This window comes from Podarcis muralis, chromosome 14 (genome assembly GCF_964188315.1).
Source record: "Podarcis muralis chromosome 14, rPodMur119.hap1.1, whole genome shotgun sequence".
NCBI lineage: Eukaryota > Metazoa > Chordata > Lepidosauria > Squamata > Lacertidae > Podarcis > Podarcis muralis.
The window spans coordinates 54,926,464-54,949,073 of record NC_135668.1 but is presented as its reverse complement, the minus strand read 5'-3'; the positions used below and the strand labels follow the sequence as shown (position 1 = coordinate 54,949,073).

Below are 22,610 nucleotides of genomic sequence, written 5' to 3'. Positions count from 1 at the left end.
GAGGTTCCACAGATGAAAGTAGCTTCTCCCACCCCCACCTGAGAGGAGCCACTGCCTTGCCCACAGTGGCAGCCATTCAGGTGTTTCACCTGCTTACCCTGTGCTGCCACAGCGCCAGTCTCTGCCACCGTCATCAGTATCCTCCCAGTTGTGTGTTATAGGGTCAAGCAAGAAGCTGAGAGTCAGGAGGAGGTACAGAAACAATCTCTTTATTAACAAAAGCACGCAACGACATTCACTGTCCTACTGTACAAAAGAGGCCTCATCACAAGGGAGCCATCTGCACCCACTTGTTCCAGTTCAGTTCATAGGGAAAGACCCTGCCCATTTTCAGGGTGCAGTCAACAGTGGGCTCATAGAAGACGGCTGGCGTGCTGCTCAGTTTGGGGCTGCCAACCACCTCCTCAAGGGTCGGCTTCGAGAAGAGTGAGGCTGGTCTCTGCTGCTTCAAGTGGAATTTCCTAATGCAGCCAAGAGATTCAAGGCCCTGTAAAGCGAAGGGGGGAATTTAACACACACACACACACACACAGTTACTGAACGCTAACCTTTTTAAAAGTGTTGGGCGTAGGCTGTATTGAAAGCAGTGGTTTCATTGCGTGGGGCAAGTTGGACCCTCCAGATGTTGCTGGAATCCCAATTGGCCATGCTGGCTGAAGCTATTGAGAGATGCACAACAGCATCTGGGGAACCGCCGTTCCCTCCACCACTGGCCATTTAGCATTTTCAACATGTAAGAAAATAGCAGCTGCTGATGGGCACATGTTAAGGTGGAGTGTGCCTCCTAAATGCCGTCCCTATGCAGAAAGAGAACTGTGGGCCTTTCCAGAGGTGGCTCCTTCCTTGCCCTGTGCCACCACAGCCAGGCTCTGCTCCCTAACAATGGTAGGAGTTTGGGTGGGCAGGTCCTGCTCTGCATCCATCAAGGGTGCAGAAAACCAAAGCTATTGTGCAGCTCCATCTCCAGATCTCCTGAATAGGAGTTGCCAGAAAATGCCTAAGTGCTTTACTCTGGCCTTGTAAGTAGGGTGGGAAACAAATGTGGCTAAATATATAAACTTCTATTTTAAGACAGAGGCTGGGACTAGCTGACCTCCTGCCTCTGCCCTGGGCCTGCGCAGATATGGCCATTCCCTTCTTTGCCACCAAGTCACGGTTCTTGCATGCTGAGCCCTGGGAAGGGACACATGCAGCAACATGCAGGTAAGCTGGAAACACCTGGGCAGAGGGGATCCACCTTGACCCCAGGAGACCAAACATACCTGCAGAATCTCCAGAAGAGCCACCGGCTGCAGGACGCCCAAATAGTGGTGGCACAGAGCTGCTTCCGTTATGCCAGGCTTGGTCATGATGTGGCAGAGAACCCCCTCCATGATGCCCTTGCAGACTGGCTTGTTCAGGCTGCCGTCCACGATGCGCCACGGACGGCCGACAAAGCTGATGCTCCCACCAGCGCTGTTTTGAGAGCAGAGGTGCAAGGAGAGAGAGTGAGAGGAGCGGAACCACTGCTGCTATTGGCAAAGGGGACAGCCTCTCCCCCCATGAAGCAACCTGACTCCTGCGACCATCATCTTATTTGTGTGCCTCTTGTGTGGGAAATTCGAAAGGCAGTAACATGAGAATGGGCCTTTTTGGGGTGGCTTCCTGCTTGACTGGCACATTCCTGATCTTTAGGCACCAGTCCAAAACTTCCCTCTATAATCAGGCCTTTGATTATCTTTGGCCTTTTAGAAGTGGGTGGGATGTTTCTAATTTATTTCTCTTCTTGGTTCCAATTATATGGGCTTTTGTTTTGTTATTTGGTTGGCTGGTTGTAAGTTGCTTTGGGCAAGGTAAAACGACTAACAAATTTAACAAATAATAATGCACTTGTATGCACAGGCAAAGGCCAGGCCCCCGCTTTAGGCTGCAGCACAGTGAGTGAGCAGATTCCAGCAGCTTTTGGTGGTCTGTCCCAGCCAGGCCTACTCATGTCTCAACTTAAGAGCCAGAGGCATCTTTAAGACTGGTGCCAACCTCCTAGAGCAGGTTGGGTCTCCAAAGCACAATACAGCTGACTAGAGGTCCCAGAAGTACTGGAATCAGCAGGAAGTCCCTCTCTGAAAACCCCTCAAATCCACCGGCACAAGTGCTGCACTGGCCACAAATGGAGCCTTGTTCCCTTTTGAGATCCTGCCACAGCAGCAGGAACATCTCAAGGGGTTTGGTGGGGAAAACCTGAATACCTGTTGTTTGCTTCTGAATACCAGTTTCCGCTTCTTGCTGGAAACGGCGGGGGGGTGGGGTAGTGCCCTTGTGCTCGAATCCTGCTTGCAGGCTTTCACAGGATCACAGAGCTGTAGAGTTGGGAGGGAATATGCAGCTGTCCCATACAGGGACGGAGGCTGCAACCTTGGTGGGGTCAGCATCAGGCCCTGACCAACTGTGTTCCATTACAATATCTGGTGAGAACAGGATGCTGCAGAAGGGCCGGATCCAGCAAGATTTTCTTAAGCTAACCAATGGGGGAGATGGGAGTCCCTAAAACCTTTTGAGGTGGGTGCACGTCCTGGGAATCAAGTGAATGAGGTTGCTAATGTCCTGAACTGCCTCTGACTACAAAGTGGGTGTGTTGAAGCAACACCGAAGCCGCTCTAATCTAAGTTATGTTGTGACTCTTTGGACGCAGCTCTGCTCCAGCAAAGGGAATTCTCTCGTTTCATCTGCTCTGCACACTCACCTTTCGTATTCTGCTTGCCATACTTTCCCCGCAGAACATCCTAGAGAAAAGAGCAGAAAGCACAACTGGCATCAGGAGCACAACAATAGGGGTCCACCCCTATTTATGGATTATGGATCTTATGGTTCACGTGGAAATTGTTCAATTTGGTTGTGTACTTTTTAATGTCCAATGTATTTTTATGACTACTTTTCTAATGTTTGCAATTATTCAATTATTTAAATGCTGCAAGCCCTTCCTTCCCTCCCCCTCCCCCTCCCCTTTTTATGAAGATTGCCCACTCTGAGACACCCACAGCTATTTCTCCCCTGGTCTCCTCGCTGGCCCAAATAGGACTAATTTAGCCAGCTAGCCCTGGGGATCATCTAATGTTTATTGGATGGATTTCCTCCCTAAATTGATTTTTGAATTCTGAATTTATTGTTATTCACGTTTTATACTGTATTTTATGCTGTTTTTTGTTGCATCAATTAAGTGTTTTAAATTTGTTGTTAGCCTCCCTGAGCCCGGTTTTCTGAACCGGGAAGGGCCGGGTATAAATAAAAATTTATTATTTATTATTATTAGAGCCTGGTTAAAACTGTGGAAAGGTGGAACGAGTGATTGATACAAATAAAATGGCTGATGGATTGCCTCTGCACAAAGGGCCTCCCTATTACTCCAACCCCAGTTGCTGGAGGGATGGGGTGTGTGTGCTCAGGTCCGGCTTGGGGGCTTCACTGTGAGTTGCCTGGCTGGCCGCTAGGAGAAGAGGATGTGGGCCTGGATGGGGCTCCCTTTGGCCTGATCCTGCTGCAGGCTCCCACCAACCCATTCCTGAAGTTTCTCCTGCCTGCCAAGTGTGGAGAAGGAGCTCAGTGGGGCTCCTCACACCTACCGCTGGAGTCGCCAGGGGCTGCTTCCGGCTGCGAGATGGGATCCTTGCGTGGCTCCCTGGTGTGATCACCACGGTCCTCAGCTTCCTGGCTGCTCAGGCCAGAGGCCTCTTTCCCACTGCCCTTCCCCACAGCGTCCATCCTGCAGCCTCGTATGGAGCCTGGCTCTGGTGCGGCAGTCCCTTCTTGCATCTCTGGAGTCCTTGCGCCACCAGGGCTGGCATTCAGGGCCGCAGGGCTGCTGGCTCCTTCTTCCGGCATGCTCTGGGTGCCTTGGGCAGCAGCTTCTCCATCCAGACTCTCCTCCTCCGTCTTCTGCCTTTTCCTCGCTGGTTCTTCCTCTGACAGAGCAGAAGGAGAAGCCCTGCTGAGCTCCGTCTCCCCTGACTCAGCCGGGTCCTTCGGGAGAGCAGAGTCTTTGCCTTGCAGGACTTCGGGGCCATCCTCCTTGAGGCGTACAGAGTGCAGCAGCCAGGGGCTGGCGAATCTCCTTGCCACCAGTCGGGTGGTGTGGCCGCCGACTTCTAACACATGCTCCAGGTCAATGAGGTCCTAAGGGGGAGAAGGAAAACCAGGACCACCCTCAAAGAGAATCAGAGCAAAAGCCTACAGAACTAGATCTCTTAAGGTCCATGAATAACCATAGTTTAGAGGTCCCGGGCCCTAAGGAAGTCAAGACTATCCTCCACCAGGGCCAGGGCCTTCTCAGTGATGGCTCCGACCTGGTGGAATGCTCTGTCCCATGAGACTAGGGCCCTGCAGGATTGAACTTCCTTCCGCAGGGCCTGTAAGACAGAGCTATTCCGCCTGGCCTTTCATTTGAATTCAGCCTGATCTTTTATTTCCCTCCCCCTCCTTTTATGAAGATCACCCACTCTGAGACCCCACAGCTAATTCTCCCCTGGCCTCCTCACTGGACCAGTAGGACCAGTTCAGCCAGCTAGCCCTGGGGATTATCTAATGCTTATTAGATGGATTTCCCCTAAATTGATTTCTGAACTTTGAATTTTATTTTTATTCATGTTTTTATACTGTATTTTATGCTGCTTTTACAATTGTTTTAAATTTGTTGTTAGCCGCCCTGAGCCCAGTTTTTGAACCGGGAAGGGTGGGTTATTATTATTATTATTATTATTATTATTATTATTATTATTATTAATCTCTCTCCCCCATCACGTGGGGATCTCTGCAGTCCAAATGACAATTTGTGCTTGCCACATATGAAGGGGTTAAGACCCACAAAGTTGCAGAATTCCCAGACAGGACAATTTTTGAGGTCATATCCCCTACATACTGTGGTGAGAAAAGGAGTAAAAAGATCTTAATATGGCCTCCTTCCTGCTTGGCTCAGTCTCTTTCTTCTTGCCAAACCTTTGATGGAGCAGGATGTCTGTCCATTCTCCTCTGAGAGAAGATTCCATCTGGATTTTTAGAATGCAACTTAAAAAGTAGATTTGCCTGCCTTGTATTTGTTGCTGTTACTGCTGAAATCAAGGACAAGGCTATCTAAAGCACGTAAACATTGTTTTACACTTACCATACAGTTTATTGCCTGACTCTTTATTGAGAAGGAAGGGAAATTCCAGCCTGCTATCACAGTCTGGACGAACAAAATTAAACTATTTAACCTTAGTCTCTAGTTTCTGTTTTACATGTCGTAAGGGATGGTGACTTTTTAACTCTGCTAACCCAGCGTTTTAAATCCTACGTGCACGCGAGACAGGAAGGAGAACTGCCGTTAATAAGCCTTTCCTACCTGACGAAATCCACCTGACACATCGCACCCACCTGGAGGTACTGGGGCAAGAGCTGCGTGCGCTCCCCGCCGGCCACTTCGTAGTGCTGGAACTGCCTGGCAAGGTCCACCGTGGCCACCCCAAAGTGGGAAGCCTCACCAATGGCTCTGCAGACTTCCAGGGCGGCGGCAGCATCTGCAGGGCTGTAAGAGAGGCGCTCCAGGGACTGAAGAAGGTGGCCTGCCTCGCAGTCTTCTTCCTGGACACCAAGGAGTCTGGTGAAGGCGATGGGGAGGCAGGAGGCTCCGACGGGGAGGTTCTCCAGATCTGGCGGACCTACAAGCACAAAATGGGGCGGGTCAGGACAGAGGGAGCCCGGCAGGCCACCCTAGCTAGCCGCTCTGCCACATATGTGGGGGTCAGGTGGGATTGCTATGAGGAATGATGAAAAATGCAACACACCACTGTGTCAGCGATGAAAGCCTTGCTTTGACTGGGCTTGCGTCATTTGGCATGATTTCTGATCGAATCCCACAAGCCTCTGCACCTCTGCCCCATTTTCTTTCTCTACACCTGACAGGCACATATAAGCATTCTAAAACAGACTGGTTGCTTCACCAGGCATCCTCAGTACATAAAGATAGAAGGTAGCTTTGATGTAGCTTTTGTTAGTTTTGTTAATCTTTAGATAGATCTTAAGGGCCAGGAACAGAGTTCACAAAGAAATGGTAAATACTCTTTCCTTGCCTGTCCTTCCTTTCCTGCCTGACCTCCGGGGTTGGCTAAATGCATTCCTCCTTGATTCCTGTTTTATTTACTCTGAAACATGTATGCATGCTCAAAGTAGTCTTTGTACTTAAAAGGATTTCTCTGATCTAACTTTGTCCCACGTGGGGATGTTTTGGAAATGCTCAGAGGAAATCTGATTGGTTTTTACAAACGCTGTGTTAAGAGTTTTTTTGTTAATAAAAGGGACCTGGGCCAGGGTGTAGCAGATTATTATGTGCACTTCCTCCCAGAGTCTTGCTGTGTATTTTATTAATCAGGGTCCAGTCCTTCCTTGCTTTCAGAACGCAACACACATACAGGCAGCCTACTTCCTTCGCTGGCAGACGAAGCCCTCGCCCTGCCAGGGGGAAGGTGAGGAAGAGCTCCTCTGCCTACAGACTGACCTTGAGCCCAGAGGCTGTCCTGGGCAGGGGTCTTCCTCATCTTCACCTTCACTTGGCAGGAATTGACGACGATGTTGTCGGTGGGGCTCAGGTTGCGAGTGCTGACAATGCCGGGGGCGTAGTAGCCTCTCATGAGGAGGTAGTTTGTGTGCGACGCCTGGTGGGCCTTCACCTCAATCTGCCGCTTGCTGGTCGCGTTCTCCTCCAAGTCCTCATCGTCGTCGTCCTCCTCCTCGTCCTCCTCCAGCCCCTCTTTCCCCAGGCTGCAAGGAGCAGACAGGATACCCCCCACCCATTTCAAGGTCTGCTACATCAAAGGAGCAGCTGCCGCCGCCAGTCCAACCAACCCCCCTCGCCAGCAGCGTTTCCTGCGGGTTGCCCTCCTGTGTGGCCACGGGCCAGACACTATCTCTCAGCCTAACTTGCCCAGGTGGTTGTGCAACTCATATGGGAGGAAAGAAGAGCCACATATTCTTCCTGGGCTGACGTGTAAGATCTATTAATCCCCACCAATCTAAAACCAAAAGCGGCTCTGGCACATTTGATTCGGGGTGGTATTCCATTTGCCATTTGTAGGTGTTCTTCGGGTGGCTGATTCTGCTGTGGAATCTACAGCTGCTCTGCCAAGGTCCCCTGGTGCCAGTTCTCCCAGCGGAGCCTCTGGCCAGCAAGCCGCCTGCAGCAGAGGTCGGCTCTCCACCCGGAGGACGTTGTTTAAACAGTCCTGTGAACATCTTTCTGTGGGGGGGGTAGGACTTGTCTAAAACGCTCACCCAATGACATAATGGCCTTTTGCAATAAGCACAGTTATACATTTTCTGTTTCAGTTGTTTCCATCTGTTCTAGTTTATCTGCTTAATAATAATAATTTATTTATTTATCCATTCATTCATACCCCGCCCATCTGGCTGGGTTTCCCCAGCTACTCTGGGCGGCTCCCAATAGAATATTATTATTATTATTATTATTATTATTATTATTATTATTATTATTAAAAAGAGATAAAACCTCAAACATTAAAAACTTCCCTAAACAAAGATGTCTTGAGATGTCTTCTAAAAGTCAGATAGTTGTTTATTTCCTTGCCTTCTGATGGGAGGGTGTTCCAAAAGGCAGGCACCACTACTGAGAAGGCCCTCTGCCTGGTTCCCTGTAACCTCACTTCTTGCAGAGAGGGAACCGCCAGAAGGCCCTCGGAGCTGGACCTTGGTGTCTGGGCTGAACAATGGGGGTGGAGACGCTCCTTCAGGTGCACTGGGCCGAGGCCAATTAGTTGTTTTTGATCTTTTTGCAAACTGCAACCAACAAACATCACAACAACAACACGAGACAAAGGCAGCTCACTGATCTCGCTGCTGCTGCTTCTGCCTGAAGTGTGGAAGAGCAGCTATGAGCCTCTCCTTGCTCTTCTCTCTCCACATGTTCCCCACGTGTACCAAACCCCAGTCAATGGCCTCAGCAGGATTGCAAAGCCACCAGAAAAGCCTCTGCCCCCTGGCTGAGCAGCTCATGCAGAGGCGTCAGGGAAAGGGGTTGAGGAAGAGCCCCAGGGCTGCCGCTGCTGCTGCTGTGCACCCCAAATGGGTGGGCGGGCTTCAGTCTACCTCCCCCCACTGCCACCCCCTTCCAAACCAAGCGCCAAGGCAGCCCCACCTTTTAATGACTTCGTTCTCCACCAGGGTGCTGTCCACCACCACAATCTGCTCTGGGATCATCACGTCCACAGACGCCAAGCCCAGGGAGAAGAGGGCCAGGATGGCGGCACAGTAGCCCCCAGGGCCGTCCAGAGGAAAGGTGACCATCTCCTCCGAGGCAGAGGAGTCGTCTTGGTCCTTGAAAGAGAAGCGAGTGGCTTGGTCCTGCGCTCCGGCCTCCTGGAGCTTCGAGAGGAACTGGTACGACTCGCTGCAGAGCATTGTGGGAAACCGCCACGTGAACACCCTGGAGAGAGAATCCGAGAACTGTTGAGTTGGAGGGGGACCCCAGGGGTCCTGCAATGCAGGAATCGCAGATAGATAATCCCTGGCAGAGGTTTCCAGCTGACGTCACAATTTATGGCGGTCAATCTCCACTGCCCTCCAGGGAATTTAACAATGTTTTATTAAGCCCTCCCCCCTCGACTGAAGTTGAATGGACTTCATTTAAAATTATCTCTGGACTGGACCAGGAGTGTAAGGGAGCAATTCCGAGTGAGAAGAGGAACAGCTACTAATTACATCTGTCAAGAGGCTGCATTTGTGAAAAAGGATCTGTTTTTAGCTGTGTGCCGAGGAAGAACCCCAGAGTGGAATTTTAATGGCGGAGAGTGGACACGTTATCTGGGAGTTATTTATAGCCGCAGCTTGTATGCAAGTTGGTGGACAGCGGAAGGAATGGAATGTACAAAGAAAGATAGAGATTAACTCTCCCAGCGGACAAGGTCTGAGAACAATGTTTATGAAGGGCTATACACATGAAATGGATCCTGCATTTATGAGAAACAAGAAAGGTGCTGTATATAAGGAAACAACAAAGGTCAGCTGTGAGAATGGACTAACACATGGGTAGGCAAACTAAGGTCCGGTGGCCAGATCTGGCCCAATCGCCTTCTAAATCTGGCCTGTGGACGGTCCGAGAATCAGCATGTTTTTACATGAGTAGAATATGTCCTTTTATTTAAAATGCATCTCTGGGTTATTTGTGGAGCATAGGAATTCGTTCATCCCCCCCAAAAAAAATATTCCGCCCCCCCCCCAAGGTCTGAGGGACAGTGGACCGGCCCCCTGCTCAAAAAGTTTGCTGGCCCCTGGACTAACATCAAGAGAAGAATTAAAGAGGAGATGAAAGAAGGATGAAGTGGCTACATGAGGAAGTAATGGACGTATGTTTGCAATAGGAGGGAGAACTTACTGTATTATATCAAAGTAATTTGAACTAATTTCGACTAATTTGTAATAATCTGGAAAACCAAGAAAAAGAGGAAGAGGAAGAAGAAGAATCATCATCCCTGGCAGATGGCCGTCCAAAGAATTTCCGAGGAAGGAGAGTCCACAATCTCTCTTGGGAGTCCGTTCCTCTTTCGAACAGCTCTTACCGTCAGAAAGTTCTTCCTACTGTTCAGTTGGAATGCCCTTTCTTGCCATAGGACTCCCTTGGGTGGGGTCCTGCCCTCTGAAGCAGCAGGAGGCACAAGCTTCCTCCATGTGACGGCCCTTTATAGATACCTGAAGACGCCTCTCATAAAGGGCAGCCGCATGGAAGATGGCGCAAGAGCTAAGCTACCTTGTGTTCCCCTGGCTGGACAAAGGGGTGGGCTCCCCTGTGCTCCAGCATGCCAGGCAGAAAGGGGCGAGGGAAGCCCCCAGGAAGGGCCGTCTGGGCTCCCTTTGGAGGGTGTGTTCCCCCCAACACAGCCTTGGTTCTCCTGGCTGCCCCCCATCCCCCCAGCCTCTGCTTTGCACTGGCAGCCTCAGGCAGGGCACTGACCTGTAGTAGCTCTGAGAGAGCTGGTAAGACATGGGCACAAAGGGCAGTGCCCGGCTCTTCTTGGGGCCCAGGCTATGGTTGCCCCTCCGGCGGTTCACGAGGCTCCTCTTCTGGCAGTCCAAGAAGGCCTTGACCAGGAGGTCGTCCCCGTACTCCCGGTAGAGGCGGAAGGTCTGCGGACACAAACACGCGCAGGCAGCTAAGAGCTGGGAACTTCAGCTCCCCATTATAACATCTCTCAATGTCTGTTTGCTTTTGGGGAGGGTAACATTTCCATGGTATTTTCAAGCATCTTTTCCAGCCACTTTTGCCATTTCCAACATGCCCAAATCATTTCGCCAGCATTTTAAAGTGCCTCCAAGACCTTTTCCTTGCCACGCTTACAACCTACCTTCCTTTCCTGTTTACTGCCTGTTTATGACCTCGGGGGTTTGCTAAATGCATTCCTCCTTGATTCCTGTTTTATTTAGCCTAAAACATGTATGCATGCTCAAAGTAGTTCTTTGCAGTTAAACGGATTCCTCTGATCTGACTTTGTCTTGTCCCATGTGGGGATTTTTTGAAACGCTCAGAGGAAATCTGATTAGTTCTTACAAACGCTGTGTAAGAGTTCTTTTGTTAATAAAAGGGAGCTGGGCCAGGGTGTGGCAGATTATTATGTGCACTTCCTCCCAGAGTCTTGCTGGCCAAGCCTTGCGTGTATTTTATTAATCAGGGTCCAGTCCTTCCTTTACCTTCAGAACGCAGCAGACTAGAGGGGCCACTGGCCTCATCCAGAAGTCTCTTTACAAGTTCTCAGGCGCATAGGCCAGCTGTCTTCCCACCTACTCCCCCAGGCATCAGTGTACTCAGCAGATGCTCAAGCCCCAGTATGTTTCCTTGAGCCCCCAAGATAGGTGAGGGGACGCCCACACCTCAGCAGACCAAGGTTCTCTCTACCTGAAATGACTGGCAGGACTTCATCTGGTTGTCGGAGAGGGCCAGCGTGCTCTGGATCAAGTTCTGCAGCACCAGAAAGTGGATGTCGGCGATGCTGGAAGGAAAGAGCCTGTGTCAATCTGAAATCGGCCTTCGCGGCACAGATCCTTCTTTCTTAAAGATAAAGCCCAACTTCAGGGATGAATAAACCGCTCCACATCTTAGCAATGTGGTCCCAGTTTGGGAAGCTGGAATGGGGGGGTGGGGTGGGGGGTGTCTTGGCACTTGGGGATACTGGATTTCAGTTTCAAATGGTTCCCAACAGGAGAAGGAAGCCTTTTATGCTTCTCCCCAGCCCACTTTGCCTCACCTGCTGAGCACATCCTCTTTCTTGCTTTGGGTCGTTTCATCTCCAATGGCCAGAACTCGGAACCTGGAAAAGGGCAAGGAAGGAGCCACAGGGAGATCTCACCAAGGTGGCACACACAGGCGCATCTCCCTTTATCCCAGGGGTAGCGTACACCCACCCCAGCACGCAGATGGCCCAAAAGGACCCCTGGGCCCCAACCCCAGAAAGCCCCTGCCAGGCTGAGTTAGCTGAAGGCAGTTTCCTACAGACCCGCCAGGGACTGGGGCAGATTCTGATGGGCAAGAGCCAGGTCTGCTGGTTTCTCGGCAGACGGGCAGCTCAGCTCCTGCAGGGCCACCCTCTCAGAGATCCAGAGAGGCCCCGGCCACTGCCAGCTCCTGACCCAGCCCTGCCAGCGGGGTTTGGCCAAGGAGATACCTGTGGAAAAGCTCCTCCAGGGTGTCTGGGATGGCAGGTCTGGGATTCCCCAGCGTGGAGCTGAACTTCTCCTTCAGCCTCTCCACAAATTCCTTGAACTCTTCTGCGCAAACCTTTGAGAAGCGGAGGGAGGGAGGTCAGTCAGTTCTGAACAAAGCCTGGTCCTGGGAACCAGCGAAGCGGGGCCCACACTCTCAGGGTCACCTGCATGAATGGCACCTGCGCACTCATCTCTGTTTCAAGGGCTCCTCTGGCAGGGCAGGGGCGGAAGGAGGGGCTGGGAGGAGCCTGGAGGTCTCCTGCCCGCCTTCCAAAGCCCAAGAGGGGCAGGAGGCGGCAGAAGAAGAACCAGTGGCTCTGGCATCAGCCCACTCCTTGTTTGGGTCCACTGCTGAGAGGCTGGCAAGGGTTGCCCATTTGCTACGGGGCCATGTTCAGGGTGTCACTGTTTGTATATGAAGCCCTTAACTACTTGGGACCAGATTCCCCACGAGATCACCTTTCCCCACCCATTCCACAGTGTCCCTCAGTGGAACTGGCCCTGTTACAGGTGACACAGAATTCCCATTCCACACCTGTAATAACTGGATTGTTTAGTGTGGCATCTACACTTTGCAACTCCCTGCCTGTTGATATCACTGTACTCATTCTGGCACCTGCTCAAAGCATTCTTGGTTAGGCATGCCTACCCAGAGGCTTCGAAGCTGAGGTATTCTTACTCTATTTTAACTTTTGCACGTTTTAAAGCAGGGTTGTGGTTTTTTTCTTAAGTTTATTGTTTTATCTTCTTGTAAATCTGACTCGCATGCTGCCTTCGTTGCATATCCTTAGGTGCCAGGCAAAAAGGTTCTTCTCCCAGGCCTTTGGCTAATTAAACAATCTATGGCCTTTTAAACTGGGGGGGGGGGTGTCTTGTTTTTGTTTGTTATTATGGTATGTCTTGTTGTGTTTTTATATTGTAAACTACCCTGTGATATTTGGATGAAGGGTGGTATAGAAATTAATGATGATGATGATGATGATGATGATGATGATAATAAACTGCTTTAAAGTTTTTTACAATCGAGTGTTATATGCAACTAAAGAAAATATTTCTAGGTTGAAGGGGAATGGAGAAACCCTCCCTGGAGCTGTGCTCAGCATCTCTGCCCATGCAGGGCAGGGCCACTTCAGGCACATCCTGGGGTGCATGCATGGACCCAGAGCCCCACACCTGCCCCTGCTCACCTTGGGGTCCTGGTAGTTGCTCTTCCTGTTCATGAAGTCGTCAATCAGAGTCCGGTCTTGGTAGACTTCAGCCAGGCAAACCCTGAGGAAGACACCCCCCAGTTTAGCCCTGAAGCTGAGCCTTCCTCCGAGAATGCTGGCTTCTGTAGAAAACACCTCAAGAGCCACAGAGGCGGCCAAAAGGGGGCATCCCCTGGCACCAGCCTCTGCTCCCCAGGAGGGATGGCTGGCTCAGTTCGATGGTGATAGGGAAAATATTGGTTCTCAGACCATCGCCTCACGGGAAGAGCCCTTGGCCTCAGCATCCCTGTGTTCTTAGCACATTCACATTCCCCGCTCATAGCTGGGGAAGAGGAACCCCAGGAGGGAGGGAGCCCTGAAGGACGCCCTGAGAGCAGGGGAGGCAGTGAAGGACAGAACACGCCACCCCCCCGACACTGGGACACGGAGAGAGCCTTCTTGGTGGTGGCTGCTCCCAGGCAACTTGGGAACTCCCTGCCCTGAGAGGCCAGACTGGCTCCCTCCTTGCTCTCCATCCGTTGGCAGGTGAATCCCTTTTTGTTCCCACAGACATTCGGAAACTGACCAAAGGGCTGGTGCTGTGATCTTTTCATTGCAAAGATCTGTACATTTTAATAAACCAATATATATCTATATGTATCCTGCATTGATGTTTTGATGTTTTATTGTTTTCTTATATCTGTTGGAAGCTGCCCAGAGTGGCTGGGGCAACCAAGTCAGAGGGGAAGGGTACAAATATTAATATTAAAATTACTATTATTATTAGGTTATTATTATTATTAGGTTATTATTATTATTAGTAGTAGTAGTAATAATAATAGTAATAGTAATAGTTTTTAAATGATTGCTTCCCCACCCCCTGGTGATTTTAGCTATTTCTATTTTAGCTGTAAGTTACCTTGAGTCCCTTTGTCAGGGAAAAAGGTGGGATAGATATAGATAGATAGATATAGATATATAATAATAATTTCAAAGCCGCAGCAGCCTCAAAAGCTCAGAAAGAGCACTTATTAAGCGCTTAACTCACCACCAGAGGGTGATAAGAGGATTAACAATGAAAGGTGGGTGTGACTCCATTTCGTCTCGGTCTATATCATTTATTAACAATAAATGGCACAGCCATCTGCCCTCTGTCTCAGCTGCAGCAGCCACCATGGAGAAATCACCTTAATGCTTTAGATTGAAGTACACCCCGAGGACAGCTGCTGGATTTGTAATGTAAAAAGGTTTTCCAAGTTTGTGGACGACTGCATGCAAGACTTAACATCTGCACGTTATTTGTCTTGGGAGACAACACTCTGCATTTGGTAACTGCTCTCAAAATTTCCAATAGAGCTCATGAAACGAGGAAAGTGCCTCACTTGTAGTTGAGGTAAGTCTGGGGGTTCTTGACGATGTAGCGCGCCCTCCGCCCCACCGAGTGGCACGTCTTGTCCAGCGACTCCTCAAAGTTGCTGTGCATGATGTCTCGCACCACCTGCCAGGGGACAAACGGCCCCTTCACCTGTGTAGGAAAAGAGAAAGGAGCCCCCGCTCAGCCAAGGCCAGGATCCCTGGATCCTTTGCACACAAGGGAAGCCCAAAGACGCACCCCCTTGTTTTCCCCACTTGCTGGCTGCCAAGTCGCCCCCTCCCAGCCTCGCTGGTGAGATCAGCTTCCCCGCCCACCTTGGCATTGAGGACGTTGCTGGCGATCCGGCACAGCATGAGCAGGCTGTCCTCCTGAACGGTCCACGTCACGCGAAGGCGGGTCATTCTCTGCAAGGCGCTCTGGTCCGCTTCGTCGTGGTAGCGTGGCTTTTTTCTCTTCACCCCGGTGCCCCCCTCTTAGAAAGGAAGGAGGCAACTTGTGGTGAGTGAACGGCTCGTGGCTCTGCCTCTCCTGTGTGTGTGCGGGGGGGGGGGGGGCAGGTGGGCATCCAAGGCCCACTGCTGTGGAAGTCCAGGGCCCAGCCACTCCGGCCCCCCTGTGCCCAGCAGACCCCAAAGCCAGACAGGAGGATTTGCCCCAGGCAAATTGGGACATTGAGATCTCAAAGGAAGAGGAAAATCCAGCCTACAACTCCCATGATCCCTAGCTAGCAGGACCATTGGTCAGGGATGATGGGGATTGTAGTCTCAAAACATCTGGAGGGCCGAGGTCGGGGAAGCCTGATCCAGACCAAAATGGCGCTCAGAGCCCTAAGTGGTTTTTGGCCAGCGAGTGCCATGCACAGCCTGCTCCCCCAGCCCCCCAGTGAGGTAGGCCACCTCTTTTCTTCCTCTTTTTCCTTGTCTTCTTCACCGGCTCCTTCTTAAGCCGCTTCCTCTTCTGGCTCTTTCCGCCCCTCACTCTCTGGCTTCTGTTCAGCGTGGTTTCGCTTTCGACCTCCAGGTCCTCCTTCTGGACCGCAGGATCCGCACCCAGCAGCCCGTCTCCCCAAAGAGAGCTGCTGCTGCCGCCACCTGGGAACCAACAAGGAAATCCTGCACCAGCGAGGAATGCACAGCAAAAACACACGCAGGCGCCGCCTGTCTGGCCAGCAGCAAATTGGGGAGCAGCAGGGAGGGAGGGAGGGAGGGGCTTTTATGGGCCCCAAAAGCATGGAAGAGGGAGGCAGCAACTGGAAATGTCAACTGCCGGTCTAAAGAGACTCTCCCAGGCGCATGCGCGAGAATTGCGACCCTGTCTTGCACACACACATACACAGAGCTGTTAAAATGTGTTAGCTTCTGAACTGTTGAGCTATTTGAGCTACTACTATTTACTTATTTATGTATTACCTGCCCTTCACTCGAAGGTCCCAGGGCAGTTTACAACATTAAAACAAGTGTTAAAAACACTTTCCAACAACTTGCGATCACCAAAGTAAGGTGGGTGCCAAAAATATGCGCCTCAGGTGTAAAAAGCCAGGGTAAAGAGATGTGTCCTCAATATCTTCCGGAAGCTGTACAGTGAAGGTGCCAGGCGCACCTCCGTGGGGAGGGAGTTTGCCATCTCAGGGGTCACCACAGAGAAGGCCCTGGGCCACCACCCGCTGAGCCTCTGAGCAACTACCGAGAGAGCCCTCTCTGCCAATCTCAGCACCCGGGGAGGTCTGTAGGGAAGGAAGCGGCCTATGGGTATTTGGGGCCTGAGTTGTTTAGGGCTTAATTTGATCTGGCTTCTCCTGAGAGGGGCAGTGGCAAACCACAGAAATTGCTGAGTGGCTCAGAATCACCCACTGGAGATCTTCAAAAGGAGCACCAGGTGCCACCAAAATGTCTCGGTGCAATTTAGGAAGAAGGTCAACCTGCATCTAAGTCTCCACTTCCCAGCTCCGTAAAGCGTTTTTCCGCAGTAAGGGCTGCCCAGGACAACAGCCTCTTTGGACCTGTACCAGCTTCACAGCTCCCACAATGGCCACATGAAAGCTGGGTCGTCCACCCGATTCCCCTGGAGGAGTAGGATCAATGCACAACCATCTCTGTGCCCCCCACCCCGGACACACACAGGGGAGCTCCCAGTCCCATTACCTCTTGTGCTCAGCGGCAGAGAGCGTTTGGTCAGGAAGGTCTGCAGTCTGACCGTGTGCCCAGCTTCAGCAGCAGCAGCGTTCTCCTAGCGGCAAAGCACACAGGTTACCAGCCATGAAAAGGCCGCAGGTGGTTCAAGCTCATACTAGAGAGAGGATTTTGCTTCCTAGCCAAGCTCGGCTGCATCTGGCAGTCACCTGCAAAGCCTGAGCGCCACATCTGCGTCCAATGGACCAAAAAGGAGCCATTCCTGACAACCGCGGAAAAGCCCTGGGAGCAGGGTTGATTAAAATAAATGATAAAAAAAATATCAGATTTTTTAAATTTTAAATTGTATTTTAAAAATAGAATGGTTTTGGAGGAAAAAATCTTTCTAAATATAGTTTTCTGTTTAAGTTACCTTATAGTCCAAAGGCTATTCGAAATAAGGATTTGTTTTCAATTTTTCATGTGTGCTAAATTCAGTCTAAGTTTTTTTTAAAACAAACAAACCCGTTTAACCATATCAGTTAACAAACATGGATACATATGCTATAATGTTACTGTTTTAGTTAAATAGTTTAAATTGCTATTATGGAAATGATTATTTTTCTTCTTCCAATAAAGTACAGCAGAAAAGTTGTCCAAATATAAACAATTATTTCATAATTATCTGTCTACGTATTTCTAATAGTATAACCGTATCAGTAATTTTTGATATAACTGTAAAAACTACTCTGAAAATTTATTATTCCAAAAATGAAACCTTCATCAGGTTGTAAATATTAAGATTATACCAGCAAGAATGCGTCTTTCCGTAAAAAAAAAAATGAGTTAAATCAAGTCTTACTGACTAGTGACGTGACTTAAATTGTGATTTAAATTGTGATTTAAATCGATTTGATTTAAATCAAATCCACCCTGCCTGGGAGTGAGGAGGAGGGACGAATCCAGGTGGCAGCACCGGAGGAAATGTGTGGTTTTGGCATTGCATGTGGGCTGCAGAGTGAACTGAGGGCTTCCTACACAAACCTTAGAGAAGCTTTTGCCCATCAAGGACACAACAGTCTCCGTGCTGGGAAAGCGCATGGCTGCTCTTGCCCCTGTGCTCATGCTACTGTGGAGTCAAGAGAGGGGGGTAACGCTGTGCCCACCTGTCCAAAACAGGCTGGGGGGTGCAGAATGTCCTTTCGACTTTGCAGGGGTGGCAGGTAGTTTAGTCTCCGAAAGCCACACATAACATTCAGAATCCGTTGATTTCAGTGCTTAGCGGACAACGGCACCATTCAGAAATAAATTTCCGTTATAGCCACTGAAAATACAGGCAGCTGAAAAGGTGATTTCTGGGAGCAGTCTCTCTCTCCCTCTCAAAAATAAAATGCACGTCAAAGCAAAATTTAGCACAGAGCGGCTTGTGCTAAAAAATCCAGTTTATTTCTTCAACCGTCTGCATTGTTTAAAAAGATATCTATTTTGGGGTGGGGTGAGGGGGAGGAGGCAGTTTTTAAAAAGAATTGTTTGGGAAGGAAAACTCACCCTCCTGGTCTTGTTCATAATGTAGCTGGTCCAAATCCAATTGCGCTTCAAATGGCCGTAAAAGCTGGAATCCAAGCCCCCAGCACCGAGCCCGTCGCCAGGAATGGTGCCGTTGTCCTCCACCTCTCGGCGTCCTCTGAAAGGGGGGGGGGGAAGGGCACGGTGAAGGGAACAGCTTAGCCCAGGAATCCTCCAAGGCCAGCTCTGCTCTGCTTAGGACCAGGGTGGGTGTGGGGGGGGGGGAGGCTTGGTCCTGCCATGCAACTATTCCAGTGACTTCTGACTAAACCTTACGAAGATCTTTCTCAGAAGGTGTTCAACCTTGGAGGTTTTTAAGCAGAGGTTGGATGGCCATCTGCCATGGCTGCTTTAGCTGAGATTCCTGCATTGCAGGGGTTGGGCTGGATGTCCCTTGGGGGTCCCTTCCAACTCCACATTTCTATGATTCCAAGCGACTTCCTACTCCTCTCACTTCCTGATGCTACTAACCCAGCTTCAGGAAAGGGTGCCTGATTCTTCCAGACAGCAGTAGCTGTAGCACAGCTTAGTTTTTGTGCTGGGCCTTTTCTGTATTAACATTGAAAAGGCAAATAAAGAAATGCCTTTAAAAGGAGAGGGGTAGGAAACCCCAATGGGCCTTCCAGAGTCTTTTACGTCGTTTTTGATCCTATCTGCTGCACTCCTATTACTGTCATACCTTGGGTTACGAACTCTGTGGGTTGCGTGTTTTCGGGTTGCGAACCGCGCCAAACCCGGAAGTACGTACTAGAACGGGTTACTTCTGGGTTTTGGTGCTCACACATGCACAGAAGCACAAAATGACATCACGCGCATGCGCAGAAGCGCCGATTCACATCACACACATGCGCAGATGCGGTGCTTCAGAACGCTGCAGGTTGCAAACATGCCTCCCGCACAGATCACGTTAGCAACCCGAGATATGACTGTACAAGGAGCGTGAATCCGCACAGAAAGGGCTCAATGGCGCTTCTCTTCTAGAACACACAGACGTCCATTTCAGTGCAAGCAAAGAGCATTTAAGCCCCTGCATCTCAGATCTGATCAGCTAATACCTGGAGAATGCCTAGGGGGCTCCTCTTTTCCTCCCTGCTGCCTCCGCTGGCAGATGGGAGTCACCCTCCACCCCTGGGTGCGTTCTGCCCTGCCAAAGCAACACCCCAACTCTGCAACACGCCCCGTTCCTAGCAAGCAACCACAGAGGAAAGGGGACGTACGTGGTGTATTCCAACATGGCGCACTTGCGCTCAAGGTTGTGCCTGTGGGCTGCCGACTCTTGCTCCAGCGCCACGTCCAGGGTGGTGCCAGCCTCGCTGGTTTGCGCTCCGCCCCTCCTGGCACGGGGGTGGCGGACAATTCCTGAAAGGAGGAAGAGGAGGAGCTGGTCAGCAACAGCAGCAGCAACCCTGCCATGGGCCAGAGAATGCAGAGGCAGGAGCTGAGAGCTGCAGGATATGGCAGGAGAGGGTGGAACGAGAGGCGGCAATATGCTCTGTACCTAGTGGCGTATTGAGGCAGACGCACTGCAGATCAAACCAGAAGTTTTCCACGTCTTGCAGGGTGTTCAGAGCATACAAGCGCCTGTCAAAGGGGCGGCTGCTCTGAGCCAGGTTGTAGTGGGGCTCACAGACGGTGGTGTCCACAATCACAGCGTTCTTCTTCAGGTAGACAAAGACCTGCAAGACAACCACAAAAGCTCAGGGGCAAAGCAACCGAGCAAGGACGGACTCGAGGGATTTAGGGAGTTAAGTCAAAACTAGGGTGCCCCTTCCTTGCGTGATTGGATAGCAGCCAAGTGCTCTCCTTTGACACACGCACAAAAACACTGCTGAAGAAGCAGGGCATCTCCACAAGCCTCGTGAAGCCATCCTGCGAAGAGAGTTGCTGGGGTGGGCCACCCTGGGCCAGGCTCAGTTGTTTGGCCAGCAATATGATGCAGCCGCTCAAGGCCATTCCAGCTGCAACCCAGTGTTTTGGGAAAGAACAATCCCAGCTCCGGAGACAGAAGGGCCTGCCCAGCAACTGCCTGGACCCACAGAGGCCCAGCTTGGCTCAAGATGGGCATCACAGCTTTGCAACCCCTTCCCTTTTCTAAAAGTGGCAAATCAATTGTCGCAACGTCTGCACTAGAGGAGCAAACTGGGATATTCACTTGCCACAATTACTTTAATAGGCTTTTCTGCCTCCTTGAGGTGGTAACTGCTTAGCAATGTCAGGGCACTTTGGCTGCCGTCAAATGCTGCTGTTGCAAATAGGCACTCTGCTTCTTTTGCAAACCTCTAAGCGGCCACAGACGGCATTCCTTGCAATTCATTCCTATCTGGCCTCAAGGGTTGGCATTTTTCTCCCTCTCCCCCCAGGTTGAGAGGGTAACACAGGGCAAAGCAGACTCCAGTCCACAAATCTTTCTGCAACAATAGGTCGATCTTTATAAAGTGCTTCCTTCTTTTGCTGCCGCAGACTAAAACACTTTTCTTCTGGAAAGGGTTTCTCTCGTTAATCAACAAGGACAAACGTTTAACAGAAGACTAGATGAGAAACACAGGGAGGCAGGCACAGCTCCTGTGAACTGGCCAATGCAGGGAAGGGACGGGGCTGGAACCTCTCCTACCTGCCCAGGTGCATCTGGTGACCCTGCAAGTCTGGAGGGACAGGAGGCAGGCAGAACACACACCTGGGGGTCTCCTTCCCTACTGGGGACAGGGGAAGTTTCCCTCGTTACTCCTGTAGGTATTGTTTTGTTTTTTGTTTTTTAAAAAGTAAGCTGCTTTGACCATCAAGCGGAGGAGGTGTAGATATGTAGCAGTAACCTTACCTGATCTTTTTCTTGAAATTTCTCTGTGGGTCCAAACTGAACCAGCCCCATGTAACACAGCCGCTGAAGGCTTTCCACTACTGAGAAGATGTATCTCCTGTACAGAAGAGATTGAGGACTTGAGACTCATCAACTTATTTCTGTCAGTTAGCTTCCAGGCACTCCACCAGTCACCTCCCCTCTCCTCCCGCAAAAAAAAGAAGAGAAAGACCGGGCAGGTTTTCCAATATGCATAATTCTCTGACATATCCCATATTCAAACAGCTTGAACTGTCCTTTGGAATATTTACAGCCCTCCCAGGCTCCCAGTTCAAGACATTCTGACCTAGGCCCAAGGAGGGGGGTGGGGAGTGTCTACAGGCCACCAATTTTAGTTCAGAGCTGATTCAAACAGACCACCAAGGCAACCTCTGAAAGTCAGAGACATCCCCCTGCCCACAAGATGATGTTCTGGGTCAATAGGGGCTAAAGCAGTGAATCCCTTCCCTCTCCTTTCTCTAAGGAAGGCTTTGGCGCACTGGTGGATGGCTGTTTAGTGAACAGACTATATTGCAAGCTGAGGCTTTTTATGCTACTGACTTGAACTCTGTGATCACGAAGCCCTATGTAATGGAGTGGGGGGGGGGTGGCAGAAGAGGAGAAGAGAAAGAGGCAGGACCAACATCACTTGCTGAATGTTTTACACGAGACACAAAGTGAGATGTTCTTTCACAATGCCTGACATTTGTGCCTTTGACTCCCTGATCCTTTCTGAACCCTTCATCTTACTGCACCTCTTCCTTAGTAGTTTTCTCTCTGCTCCCAGTTGCATTCATAAATTTTACCTTATGCAGAGGATGAGAGTGGTGTTGGTTTGACATGGTCAGCTCTTATAAAACCACACGATCGTTCTACCTTTTTAGAGAATGATTCGCACTGCTCTAATATTGCCCAGGTTTGGATTCCGAGCTCGTGGAGCCGGACCTTTGAAAACTTTGGTATTCTCCGCTACTCTGAAATCGCACCCTTTGCCCAAATCTACACCTGCTGAAGATGCTTACCTCTTGTAAAGGAGCTTCTGGCGAATCGACCTTGGAAGGTATCGGATCAACGTGTGTTTCTTCAGGGGATCGTTTAAATAATCTTCCAGGTTATCTACCTAAAAATTATGAATTAAATTTCAATGTAACTTAAGTCTGGCTAACTTTCTGCTTTTCCTAAGCGAAGCCCGGGGATATTTTGTTAAAAAACAGAACGACTGCAAGGAAGGCTGTGGCAGCAGCAGGGAAGCTGAAAAGGCCCCCAAAGGAGGCTGGCCAGGACCTCCGCCCGCGGCCTTGGCTAGCGGTGCCCCTGGGTGGGGCAAGCAGCCTTTGCCCCACCACCAAAGGATTTAGCTGCCACCCCTCCAAAGGATCAGGCGGCAACTTGTAGCCACAGCAGAACTGACGGGAAATTGGGAGCAGAAGCCCCGAGGTGCGGCTGCCTTTCGGCCGAGAGAAATCCCTGAACTGAAGCCCAGCACCTTGTAGCTGACTTGCACTATCTGGGTAAAGATGGAGAGTGGCAGGCAGAGGAGGATGTCGCTGACGAGAGCCCAGCCATGGCCAAACTCCCGGTGGAGCGGGAGAGGAGGGACGTGCCGCTTCCACGAGGCGTCGTCCACATACACTGCAAGGGAAAGAGAGAAAACGGTTCTCACGGCCGCAACAGACCCATCTCCTTTCACGGGGGGGGGGGGGGTCAAGGGAGAGTCACACCAACACATGGATCTCTGGTGTGTGGAATACTGTGGGGAGACTGGGCACCTCACCTGAAGGAGGATACAGCAGAGCTAGGGGAAAATTGGAAAAAGAGCCACCAAAAGG

General features: G+C 50.5%; 1 protein-coding gene across 1 annotated transcript in view; it reads right to left on the bottom strand.

The window, feature by feature from the left end:
* Positions 1-189: 189 nt before the first annotated feature.
* The window catches only part of GTF3C1 (general transcription factor IIIC subunit 1), a 37,114-nt gene continuing 14,693 nt past the window's right edge, over positions 190-22,610 (bottom strand). The window contains exons 16-37 of the mRNA XM_028705481.2: positions 22,268-22,413; positions 21,804-21,901; positions 20,764-20,860; positions 19,447-19,624; positions 19,166-19,307; positions 17,931-18,066; positions 16,416-16,500; positions 15,171-15,365; positions 14,589-14,746; positions 14,282-14,424; positions 12,900-12,981; positions 11,673-11,785; positions 11,256-11,318; positions 10,907-11,000; positions 9,968-10,140; positions 8,156-8,443; positions 6,503-6,765; positions 5,383-5,666; positions 3,597-4,146; positions 2,720-2,759; positions 1,263-1,455; positions 190-487 (exon numbers count right to left, since the gene is read on the bottom strand). Coding sequence (XP_028561314.2) covers positions 266-487; positions 1,263-1,455; positions 2,720-2,759; positions 3,597-4,146; positions 5,383-5,666; positions 6,503-6,765; positions 8,156-8,443; positions 9,968-10,140; positions 10,907-11,000; positions 11,256-11,318; positions 11,673-11,785; positions 12,900-12,981; positions 14,282-14,424; positions 14,589-14,746; positions 15,171-15,365; positions 16,416-16,500; positions 17,931-18,066; positions 19,166-19,307; positions 19,447-19,624; positions 20,764-20,860; positions 21,804-21,901; positions 22,268-22,413 — 3,743 coding nt within the window. The 3' untranslated portion in view covers positions 190-265. The remainder of the gene's footprint in view (positions 488-1,262; positions 1,456-2,719; positions 2,760-3,596; positions 4,147-5,382; positions 5,667-6,502; positions 6,766-8,155; positions 8,444-9,967; positions 10,141-10,906; positions 11,001-11,255; positions 11,319-11,672; positions 11,786-12,899; positions 12,982-14,281; positions 14,425-14,588; positions 14,747-15,170; positions 15,366-16,415; positions 16,501-17,930; positions 18,067-19,165; positions 19,308-19,446; positions 19,625-20,763; positions 20,861-21,803; positions 21,902-22,267; positions 22,414-22,610) is intronic.